The sequence below is a fragment of the Canis aureus genome, chromosome 26 (genome assembly GCF_053574225.1).
Source record: "Canis aureus isolate CA01 chromosome 26, VMU_Caureus_v.1.0, whole genome shotgun sequence".
Lineage (NCBI taxonomy): Eukaryota > Metazoa > Chordata > Mammalia > Carnivora > Canidae > Canis > Canis aureus.
The window spans coordinates 42,097,549-42,109,329 of record NC_135636.1 but is presented as its reverse complement, the minus strand read 5'-3'; the positions used below and the strand labels follow the sequence as shown (position 1 = coordinate 42,109,329).

At 45.8% G+C, this 11,781-nt stretch overlaps 1 protein-coding gene across 12 annotated transcripts in view; it reads left to right on the top strand.

The window, feature by feature from the left end:
• The first annotated feature begins 654 nt into the window (after positions 1-654).
• Positions 655-11,781, top strand: part of UBE2V1 (ubiquitin conjugating enzyme E2 V1) — a 31,076-nt gene continuing 19,949 nt past the window's right edge. For 2 of the 12 annotated variants that reach the window (XM_077873551.1, XM_077873547.1), the window contains exons 1-2: positions 681-761; positions 1,911-2,011. In XM_077873551.1, coding sequence (XP_077729677.1) covers positions 740-761; positions 1,911-2,011 — 123 coding nt within the window. In that variant the 5' untranslated portion in view covers positions 681-739. Of the gene's footprint in view, positions 762-968; positions 1,187-1,460; positions 1,538-1,910; positions 2,012-11,781 lie in introns of those variants that run through there. The other 10 variants (XM_077873552.1, XM_077873558.1, XM_077873554.1 and 7 more) reach the window with 9 other exon arrangements.

The window sequence follows — 11,781 nt, the reverse complement described above, 5'->3', positions numbered from 1 at the left end:
TCTTTTCCTATTTCTTTGTTAACTAGCTCTCTGACTAGAATGTAAGCCTGTAAGAACAGACTTCAGGGATGTATATCCATTCCCAGGACCTAGCACAGCGCCTGGCACATAGTAGGTCTTAGTTAAGTATTTCTTTGGATGAATAAATGGATGAATGAATGAATGAATGAATGAGTGGAATGCTTTCCTTGACACCTTAATGCCCCAAAACAAAGCTTCTCTGGCCCAGGACTCTGGCCGGGTTTCAAATTCTGATTCAGCCACCTAACCGCTAAGTTTAGATAAATCGCTGAACCTGCCCCTCAGTTTCATTTTTCACATTAATCCCGACCTGGTAGAGATATTGTGAGGATCCAACTAGACAAGGAAATGCACGAAGTAAAATAGGCTTTCTTTTTCTTTTTTTCTTTTTTAGCTTTCTTCTGTATCTTCCACAATCGCGTCCTCCCAAGTCTGATCACCCCTGCCTTTCTCACCAAACACCTCAGTATCTCCTTCGCACCCGAGCCTGGAGGAACATGCAGGTTGCCGGGCCCTCCCGCACGCACATCATGTTTCCTTCCTCTGAAAAGGCAGGGAAAAAAAAAAAAAAAAAAAAACCTTCCCGGCAACGGGTCGCGCGGTCCGCGGAGCGGGCGTCAGCAGCGGCGTCTGCGCAGGCGCGCACGCTTGCGCAGAACGGCCCGGGGACGGGCGGGGGGTGAAGAAGGGGCCGGCCTTCGAGCGACAGCGACGCAAGATGGCAGCCACCACGGGCTCGGGTGAGCTGGGGCGCCGGGCCCGGCTGGCCAAGGGGGCGCGGGCTTGGGCCGGGGACCGAGGACCCGCAAAGGTCCTGCGGCGGGACCAGGGCCTCTGCGTTACCTCTGTCCGCTTGGCTCCGCGGTGGCGAGCCGGGCGGCCTGAGGGGGGAGGAGGAGCAGGCGGTGGCCGGAAGCACGGGCGGGGGCCTGAGGGGCCTGTGGGCGGCGCGGCGGGGCCCACAGGCTCCCCCGGGCGACGTGAGGGCCCGGCTGAGAGGAAGGACCGGCCCCAAGGCGCCGCTGAGCGGCCGGAGCTAGCGAGGGGCGAGCCCCGAGGCATTCCTGAGGAGACGGAGGCTGGCGGCTCGGCGGGGACCAGGAGGTCTCCTAGGGGATGAGAAGGCTCCCCGAAACGGATGAGAGTCCTTTACTGGGTGCTGGAGGTCCGAGCGACGGGGCAGCCCCGGGATGTCCGTGTGGCAGGGACTTGAGAAAAGCCCTTAGGGAGGACGGGAGGAGAAAACGGGGTCTCGGGGGGTGACCGAGGATCCTGCATTGGTTGAGGGGACGGCTTCAGCGTTAGTTTGGGGGATGGGGTCAGCTGAGGAAATCTCCGTGTTGGTCGGGAAGGGGGCGTCTTGAGGTGGCTTTTCTGGGGGAAGGGGTATCAAAGCGCATCCCAACGGGACAAGTGAGAAGGGAAAAACGATCTCTCAGGTTCCAAAGGGATATGATCCCGTCATCATCAGGCTTTTACTTGAGGAGGATCAACTGAAGGAAGCTCCATGCAGTGGGTGAGAGTGAGGAAAAAAGTCCTGTTTCAGAGATTTTTTTCTTTCTTTCTTTTTTTTTGGGGGGGGGAGAAGCGTCCTCTAGAAGTGTCTGTTTTGTGGCCATTGTCACTCCCTAGCACTCCTTTGGAAGTTGGTAAAAGATACGTGGGTTCAGCTCAGAGGTTCCCCATTTAGTGGATGGGCATGGGGAGAGGGACAAACGAAGACTCTGGATGACTTTGGGGCAGGAAAGCTGGACAAACCCCCATCTCCATGATGCAGAAGAGGAAATAAAGGGAGCTGTACTTTGAGAGAGGGAGGTTCATCCAGTGCCTTGTGGTTTGAGGGAGGCAGCATTTATTCTGAGACTCGATTCCTTGTTCTGCACTCCTAGGATGGGCCGGAGGATCAAATCCTGAAGGGTCTGTTTCAGAGTTAACGTTCTACAAATGGACCTCAGGGGATGGACTCAGATGGCTTTCTCGAGGAGGAGGGGTAAAGATTGGCTGGGGGAGGTCCCCCAGAGGGGTTGATGAGGCAAGAAAGATTTTGGAAGTGCAGGATTTGGGGGAAGACTGAATGTCCCCCTATGGCGAGAGAGCTGTACCCTGAGGTACCAGGGATGTTGGTCAAGGAGGTCCTCACAGAGAGGGTGATGATGAGGGAAGCAAGCAGGGCCACGAGCCTGGGTACTCAAATCCTCTGGTTAGTTAAGGCCACAGCATCAGCACTGTTAAGAGAGGCTTGGTGACCTAAAGGAAACAGGGTGAAGGGAGTCCCTCTTTCCAGGGTGTTGCTCCTCTAGTACCCCCAAGAAACCATCCTTGTCTGTTACTGTAGCAATAGAGAGAATTGGCTCTAGGGGATCAGACTGAAATGACCTATCACAAGCTGCCTTTTATACTTAGAGCAGTGGGGTCCCCGATGAAGCATAGAGGAGACCACATATCCTTTTCCTAGATTTTGATTTTTAGCTGGAATAGTGCTGAGTCAACTCTTTTTTTTTTTTTTTTTTTTTTAAAGATACTGCCACAGAAGAGAGAGGCTGAGTCAGGCCAGACTGCTGTGAGAAACTTCTCACCATAATAGCACCCCTGTCAGGTTGCTGTGAAGTGGGGGCTACAGTGTAACTGTGGCAGCCAGCATTATGGTCATACTGCAGCTCAGCCCAGTTTGCAGTCACTTGAGATTGGCTACCTACAATCTGGTTTAACAGCTACTTAATTCTAACTTCTTGAAGCCCTGCCAATTGATGAGTGCTTCATAAATGCTAATGCAGTCAGATAAAACATCGTCAACTCCTGTCTAGTGTCAAAAGCACTTGGCATGGTGTAGATAGCATAGAACAGGCTTTAAGGTGCTCTAAATAGTGGGCTTCCGAAAAGTCCTTTGTTTATTCAACACACATTTACTGAGGGCCTGTTATGTCCCACTGTGAATAGTGGACAAGATAGACATAGCCCCTGTCCTTGAGGAGCTTACATTCTAGTCAGGAGGAAAGCCATTCAAGGACTAAATAATTAAGCCAATTTCAGATAGCAGTGCTATGAAGGAAATTGTGTGATGTGATACAGAGTGATAAAAGTAGTATCAGGGAAGGCTTCTCTGAGACGATGGCATTTGAACTGATGTAAATGATGGAAGGAGCCAACCCTGCAGTGTATATCATAGGCAAGAGAGGTAGAGACAGTGAGTGCAAAGGTCTTGTGGCAGGACCAAGCCCGGTCTGTTGAAAGAACAGGTAAAAGGCCATAGTGTGCACAAGAGGCTTGTTAAGGAAATAAGTTGGGCAGATATGGCTTTAGGTTTTATTAAGTGTGAAGGGAAGCCCTCAAAGTGGCCAATATGAAGTAGCATTAGGTAAATATTCATTGAATGGATGAGTCTTAATGACAGGGTGCCTGGCTGACTCAGTTGTTAGAGCATGTGACATTCAAACTCAGGGCTGTGAGTTTGAGCCCCACATTGGGCAGGGAGCCTACTTTAAGAAAAAGAGAGGATTGACAGGATCTGACCTGTGCCTCTATGCAGTGAAGGAGTACAGAGTGCTGAGAGTGGAAGCAGAAGGGCCATAATTGGGTTAAATAAAAATGAATGTTCAGGCCTCTGCTTTCTAACCATGAGAAGTCTTTCAGGTTGTTCAGGGACCTTGAGGCCTTCCTTAGTCAGGTTTAGAAGAAGCCACTTGATTAATCTATGCCCCTAGTTGCCAGGAAACAGCCCTGAAGTCTTTGAGTTCAAGTTCCTGTAAAGGCCTGGCCTTCGTTTTTTGGTGGTGGTGGTGGTTTTGTTTTTTTTGGGTGGGGGGAGGGGATTTTTTTTTTCTTTTTTTTTTTTTTTTTTTTAGATCAGTGCTTTCTACACTTTGCTGCAACACCTTGCCACCTCCCGTGGTTCTGCAGTGCATGAATTCTGCATAGATCCTAGAGCATGGTACTGTGAGGAGCCTATGAGAATCCCTCAAGATGCCAGTGCTGTGACAGGTGACTTCCTCCTGCCTTGGCCAGGATTGCAGAATCGCAAGCCCTTGGTTGGCAGGCCCTTCCTCTCACCCAGCATCCTACAGTCTTCCCTGACTGTTAACCAGAAACCTGAGTGCCAGAAGAATAAGCCCTGGCTGGGCCTAATTTTAAATTTGCATTCACTAGAGTGGCCTCCTCTACACACTTGGCGTATGCAACTTTACCCATACGGGCAGTGGAGGTTAAGTAGTCTTCCATTCCATTCATGGGTGTTCCCAGAGAGCTGATGATGGGATATGAGAACCTGTAGTCTGTGAAGTTGATCTTGTTCCTGTATGTCTCACTGTGTAAGTATCTTGTGCTGATTGTAGCCAGCTGCCTTTTATACAATGTGGGCCCTGTGTTCAAGAGAACTGCCTTGTGATACTTAGTGCTCAGCTGGAGCACTCTGCTCCGGTGATGGTTGGTCCAGTACAACCTATTACTCTGTTCAGGGTGTCCCAAGGTTAATTTTGATGGTTATGATTTTCCCCTTCATGGTAACTTTCAAACCATACTTTTCACTCTACCACATTCTCTTTCTCCCTCCCCTTGTCTCTCACCTGGATTGTAGCTACAGTGCTTTGATAAAAACGAAATACAGAATATGAAGTCAGGAATCCTCTGTTTAATTCCAAAAGGCCCCAGTGAAGTACAGAGCAGTACATTTGGTGAAGTAAACATGTAACACTCTAAAACACTTTGGAGGGATCCCTGGGTGGCGCAGCGGTTTGGCGCCTGCCTTTGGCCCAGGGCGCGATCCTGGAGACCCGGGATCGAATCCCACGTTGGGCTCCCTGCATGGAGCCTGCTTCTCCCTCTGCCTATGTCTCTGCTTCTCTCTCTCTCTCTGTGTGTGTGTGTGTGTGTGTGTGTGTGTGTGTGACTATCATAAATAAATAAATAATTAAAAAAAACAAAAACAAAAAAAACACTTTGGAGTTTCCAGGTAATTTGACTTACCTGTTATGTCATCTCATCCAACACTCCACAACCGCATGAACCAGAGAAAATTTTGTCCCCACAGCATTACTGAGGGAAAAGGGTGGCTGAGTGATGGCACTCAGACTAGAGCCTAGGGGGTTTGGCTCCACCTCCCTCTCCACCCTGCTCCAGTACCATAGGAAAGAAATGGAAAGGCATGCATTTTTGGCATGTTCTCTTCCTGGGTCTTGGAGTGTTTAATCTTGGTGAGAGAACGGGCTTTAATGAGAAGGATCTGACAGCTGTAGCAGGGACTTACAGCAGCCCTGGCCACTGTTTGTCCCATTCTGGGTAATCTGCTGTCCAACGAGTATGATGTCCATTTTTAAGGAAGCTCTTTCTTATACCTTATATTCTGCTCACCGGACTTGGAGCCCCTCATATCATTTACAAAGTAGGGCCTTGCTTTCATTTACACGCAAGGGCTTCAGACCTTTTTTTTTTTTTTTTTTAAGAAGGTAGGGAGGGTTAGAGGGAGAGAAAGAATCCTAAGCAGCATCCATGCCCAGAGCGGAGCCTGACACAGGCTTGATCTCACAACCCTGAGATCATGACCTGAGCTGAAATCCAGAGTTGGACACCCAGTCAACTGAGCCACCCAGGCACCCCCAGACTAATTTTTGAAGTCCATTTCTAGGGTCTGCTGTGTACTAGACATTGTATTAAATTCAGTCAAATTAAATGATCTCCTCACCATAGTCCTCTGAAACTGGTAACTGTCTTGAAGGTGAGAAATGGGCACAGATCCAGTGACTTGCAAAGCTAGGGTACAGAACCTGGTACCGTTCTGCTCCAGGGCATGTGCTCTTGGCCACATTATCATCCAGCCCCCATTGCCTTCTCTCCAGCTAGGCATCTCACATTTCTTCAGCCCCTGGCAGGTCTGTTGACACATTTCCAACTTGGCCAATTAGGGTTCTTTTATGGGTGGATAGTTGCCGCTCTCAGGGTCCTTTCCTTATTGTCCACCCATCACAAATGCAGTAGATATAACCCAACAAAAGATGCTAAATCTTCCTCTCTGTCTCCACTGTTGTCATTTCTGCCAAACCAGAACCATTTCTCACCTGGAAGACTGCAGAAGCCAGCTTCCAGTCTTAACCCTTTTCCAGTTCATTCTCTAGAGGAGGAACAGTGATCCTTTGCAGACTGAAAACAAAAACTGCCAGTCCACTGCAGAAAGCCTTAGAGTCTATAATCTCCCTACACTTTGAATCCAGTCATACTCTCTGGGGCCCAGAAGGCCCTCTTTGGTCTCAGTCCTGCCCACCCCCTGACCTCCTCTTGTGATATCACTCACACCTCTGCTCTTGCTCTAACCCCTTTGGAAAGTTCTGCCTCCTATTCTTCAGGTCTCCACTCTGCAGAAAGGCCATCCCTGACCACCGCATTCAGTACAGTCTTCTCAGTCATTATCACATCTCTCTTCTGTTCTCTTCTAAACCGCTCACCTTACCTGAAGTTCTCTTATTTGCATTCTTGCTTGTTTTCTGTGCTTTTCCACTAGGGTAGGATTCTAAACTGTTCTGAACTACTATGTTGTGGTACCCAGCATAGGCTCTGGCATAGTAGGTGCTCAGTATGTATTGACTGTTGCGGTGAATTAATCCAAGGTCTCACCTTGATATAGCCACATATGTAAATTTGATGTATTTGAAGAAACAATGTATCTGATAAGGCAGAAGCAAAAGTGACTCTTCAGCCTTTCAAAAAAGGAAAGCTCTTATCCTGATAAGTTGGTATTTCTAGGGGGACATTAGCATAGGCTTAACTTGGTCCTCTCCCGTAACTGTCCTGATATGCTTCCCACATCTTATTCTTTGTCTCCACCCCAGTCAGAGAAAATCTGGTCCTTGGTCACCCTAGTGTCGGAGAAACCCAAGGCCTCGCATTTTGTCACCAGCTGTTTGTTGTCCCATTGTCTGGACTGTAAAGACAGATTGCCACCGTTCTTCCCCTAGATCAGCAGCTCTTAAACTAGCGTCCAGATCACCAGGATTACTTGTTCAATTGCGAGCCTCCACCCTTAGGGTTCCAGATATAGTACCTCTGTAGTGTGTTGTGGTGTTCTGGAATGGGGACTGCGAATTTACGTTTCTAATTAGTTCCCAAGTGATGTGTAGGCTGCAGGTCTGGGGACCATCCTTGGAGGACAGTTGCTGTAGAAGAGAGAAAGATTCTGCTCCTCTGGGCAGAGACTAAATAGGAGCCAGACTGCGCTCACCACTGCTCAGGAATAAAAGTTACCTGCCCCTGACTTTATACCTACTTTTCAGGAACCTTGAAGCTGGTACATCACTTTCCAGGCCTCCTTATTTTCCAAAACGGGAGCAGCACCAGACTCCTAGTTTAGTTCACTGTCTTCCTTAAATGGGCAACCAAACCAGTTTTAACTGGCAACTTTCTTTTTAAGAGAAAACCTATGAGGTCCTGCCAGGCAAGGGTTTTCCAGGACTGGCGTGCTACAGTAGCGGCTGCTTTGTGGTCGTGACTTTCCCAAAAGGTGTTTAAAGGGCTTCCCATCCATTTTGTACCACAAATACTTTACTATGTTGCTGTGTTTCAGAGTACTTCATTAAATGTTTTACTATGACATGGTGTAAAACCCTATCAAATATTCATGCTTTTTCAACCTGGTTGTTGTATTTTCTTTGTAATATCCTGCAGCTGCTGACTTTTCAGTTTATATTTAGCCAGGAGAATAACTGGCTGACTTTTGATACTGACACAGATCCAGGAAAAATCCTTCTGGAAGGAATTCTGAAGTAACAGGACAAATATTTTCTTTCAAGAAATCTTGGACTACTGTGGTATTTTAGCACCTTGGTGAAGTTATCTTAACATTTTCATAGTTAACTTTTTTAATAGCTTACTAAGATTAACATTAGTTCACTTTTACATCCTCTGTATTGTCTGTTACTTGAAGCTGCTTTTCCAGCTGCCTTTTGGTGTCAGATTCACACACAAATATTAGGAATCTTAAAATTGAGATTGATTCAGGGGATTAAAGTGCCATAGGAATTAAACGTACATTGGAGTATTCTTAAGTTTTTCTGATCTGTGATGCTTTTTGTTCTTTGGCATGTGTGGATTTAATTTTTAAATATATTCACTGAAATCTTTTGCTAAAATTAAGGTATCATGATTTTAAACCTATACTCTCTATTCAGAATGATATGAAGTCCTAACTTGTGACTGATATAAGATCTATAAGATCTCTGAAACTCCACGAGTCTATATATTTTTTTAAAGATTTTATTTTTATGTAATCTCTACACCCACCCTAGGGCTTAACTCCACAACCCCGAGATCAAGAGTCTCACACACTCCACCTACTGAATCAGCCAGGCGCCCCTGAACTCCACCAATATTTGGGTTTGTCCCCGGACGTTCTAGCAGTAGGGTGTAGTCAGGCCATTTGGAGTTAAATGTGCTTACTTTGTAGAAAATACTGATGTATTAACATTGTGTACAGTTTCTAAAGGGTGTAAAATATGAGTAACATGCTTTTATGTATATTTTATGAAACAGTTCATTTTGTAGTGAAGAATCCTTTGGTTTGTGTGATTTAGGTAAAAAAACAAAACAAAAACAAAAAAAGTTTTTCCTCATTAAAAAAATGTAGGAAAAATAAATAAATAAATAAATAAAAAATAAATGTAGGTTTCCCTAAAAGTCTCTATCATAGTTGATTTAAAAAATAAAACTTGTTACTCATTTTTAATTATCTCAGAAGACATTAGGTATCTCAGTTACATGGTATCATGATATCAGTGTTCAGTTTTTTTGGCCACAGTAGACCATGTTAGAGTTTATGGTAGCAAAGGAAGAGCTACTGCTGTTTCTTCAATCAGGAAACATTTATTGAGTACCATTGTATGCCAGGTAACATACCATATTCTGGGGAGGCAGGATTGAATGAGTCACAGCTCTAACTCGAGAAGCTCTGGGAGTGAGTCAGACCATAAAAAGGAAAGAAAATAAAATTTTAAGAAAAAAGAAAAGGTCCAGCACAGACATTGTGTGAGGAGGGTAAAGGGATATGAGTGAGGAGTGCTCTGAGAAGACCTCTGTAAACTGCCTGGCTTCAAAATTAAGATTTCTACTTCTCAAGATCTTTCAGAACTCCGTGTATAACATACCTTCCGCTACTTAAAATCCATACTTTGATACTCTTTCTAATATTAAGACTTTCTTTTAATAGTGCTATGAATGTTTCCATGCTATATTTTCTGAAAGAAGATCCCTCGCTAACACCCAGCCACCCATTCATTCAGTCAACAAGCATTTGAGCACATACTCTGACACAGCACTCTTTGAGGGGTTGAAGATTTGGCAGTGAACAAAAAGATGAAGTTTTACTTTCATGGAGCTTATTTATATTCAGGTGGTGGGAGAGAGTAAACAACTAATGAAGGAGAAATGAATATATTTAAAATGTCAAGTGGTAACCATTGCTATGAAGAAAAACAAAGCAAGATAAGGGAATGGGAAATTAATTCAACCTTAGTGAGGAAGAGAGCCAGCCCACCAGCCATTCAGAGAATCCCCGGGGTGAGGCAAAGAGAGAGGGTGCCAGTTCTTTCAGGAATAGAGAGAAAGGTGGTGTGGCTGAAGGACAAGGAGCACGGGAGAGGGTGGTGGGAAATGCTGGGGATACAGGTGGTGCTCTGGAGGCAGGATAAGGCGTTCTGGTGAGTGCTAGGTGGGTGGAGGGCTGAGTAAGTGACTGGAGCGAACTTGTAAAAACTCAAACTCACTGTGGCGACTAGAGGTCAGTAGGCTTAGCAACCAATTAGGATGCTGAAGGGGCCACAGACTATAGCGATCACAGTGAACAAGGCGAAAATGACCATATTTGGAATATATTTGGAAATGGATTGGGTATGGGATGTAAAGGAAAGCTTTCTCATCTTGACTCCAAGATGTTCGGCCAGAGCAATCTGGTAAATGTTTGTGCCATATACGGAGTTAGAGGAGTAGGTGGTTTTGGGGTTTTTTGGGGGAAGGGGGGGTGTTTTTGTTTTTTCTATTTCTTTTGAGGAGTACAAGGGAGTTCTATTTTGAAGTGTTTTTAAGTTGGAGAGGCCTCGTAGGCATCTAAACTGAGATTTCAGGGGGTCAGTTAATTGGAAATGTAAATTGTAAAGTCACCACCAGCCTCCTTAGTCTGGGTAAAATCTCTTGGCAGCCAGTATTTGGAGGTTAGGGAGGTGAGGCCTAGAAGCCAGTGAGGTAGGAAGAGAACCTGAGGCTCAGGGAAGCCCCTAGAGTTGCTGCTGGAGCTCTAGGAAGGGGGGGTTAGGGGCTGAAATTCTGCCCAGGATTTGGCTAGAGGGTGCCTCTGGTGCCCCTGACCAAAGCGGTTTCGGTGAGTGGCTAGACAGCAAAGGCTGACTAGAGTAGGTGCAAGTAAGGTGAGGAATGGCAGACAAGGAGTCTAGACAACACTTTTGAGGTTTTTCTGCTAAGTAAGAAGAGACCAAGAAATGAGACGGTAGCAGAAAAGGGTATGGGATCAAGTGAGGGTTTTGGTCTTCGTTTTATGATGAATGATACAACGTGCTAATGAAAGTGATTCGATAGAAAAATTACTCTGCCAGATATTACACACAGCACTTTACAGGTTTTATCTCATCGATTCTTCTTGCCGCCCATAGAGACAGGAATGAAGGTGTCCCCATTGGTTGAGGCTCGAGGTAACTGCTATAGTCACACAGCTGGATTGCTAGGAAGCTGTGGAGCGAGGACTTGGTCCCAGGTCGTGTTCTTAAACCTCTGTGCAGAGATTATAGAATTGTCTCTAGAGTGTACTCTTAATTTTTTTGTGTGTGGGGGGAGATAATTTAGCCGTTGCTCTGATGAACATTTAAAAAATAGAATGGTATGGGGCACCTGGCTGGCTCAAGTCAGTATAGCATGAGATTCTTGATCTTGGGGTTTTAAGTTCCCATGTTGGCTGTAGAGTTACTTAAAAATAGAACCTTAAAAAAAAAAAAAAGAATGGTAGACCAAGTATCTTTGTGATTGTGTGTTTGTGACATCTAAAGATCTTTTATGTCAGTATACCATACAAGCATGGGTGACTTTTGTGCTTTGGGGGGGGGGCAGGGCAGAACAAGAGTAAGGGTGAGGGCCAGAGCAAAAGAAAGAGAATCTTAAGCAGGTCCCACATGCACGGTGCAGAGCCAGATACAGGGCTTGATCTCAAGACCCTGAGATCATGAGCTGAGCTGAAATCAAGTCAGACACTTAACTGGCTGAGCCACACAGGTGCTCCTGTGCTTATTTATTTTAAATGGAGTTTGCATACCTTTTTAGCCTCACCTCCAACTCCAGTTTTGGATTTTTCAACAAGTACTTACGTAAACCCTGCTGTGTACAGGCTAGTTGTTTTTGTCACTTTGTGAAAATGAAAACTACCACCACAGTCATGCAAATATGCACTGCCTTAAATCTCTTAACATTCCTTCTGTTTCCCATACCCTGGGCCTATAAGAAGTTGATACAAGGGGGATCCCTGGGTGGCGCAGCGGTTTGGCGCCTGCCTTTGGCCCACAGTGCGATCCTGGAGACCCGGGATCGAGTCCCACATCGGGCTCCCGGTGCATGGAGCCTTGCTTCTCCCTCTGTCTCTGCCTATGTCTCTGCCTCTCTCTCTTTATGACTATCATAAATAAATAAAAATTGAAAAAAATTAAAAAAAAAAGTTGATACAATGTTCTGCCACAGTATTTGCTCTAAGCAAATGCTTCTGGCTTTGCATCCTGAGACATTTAT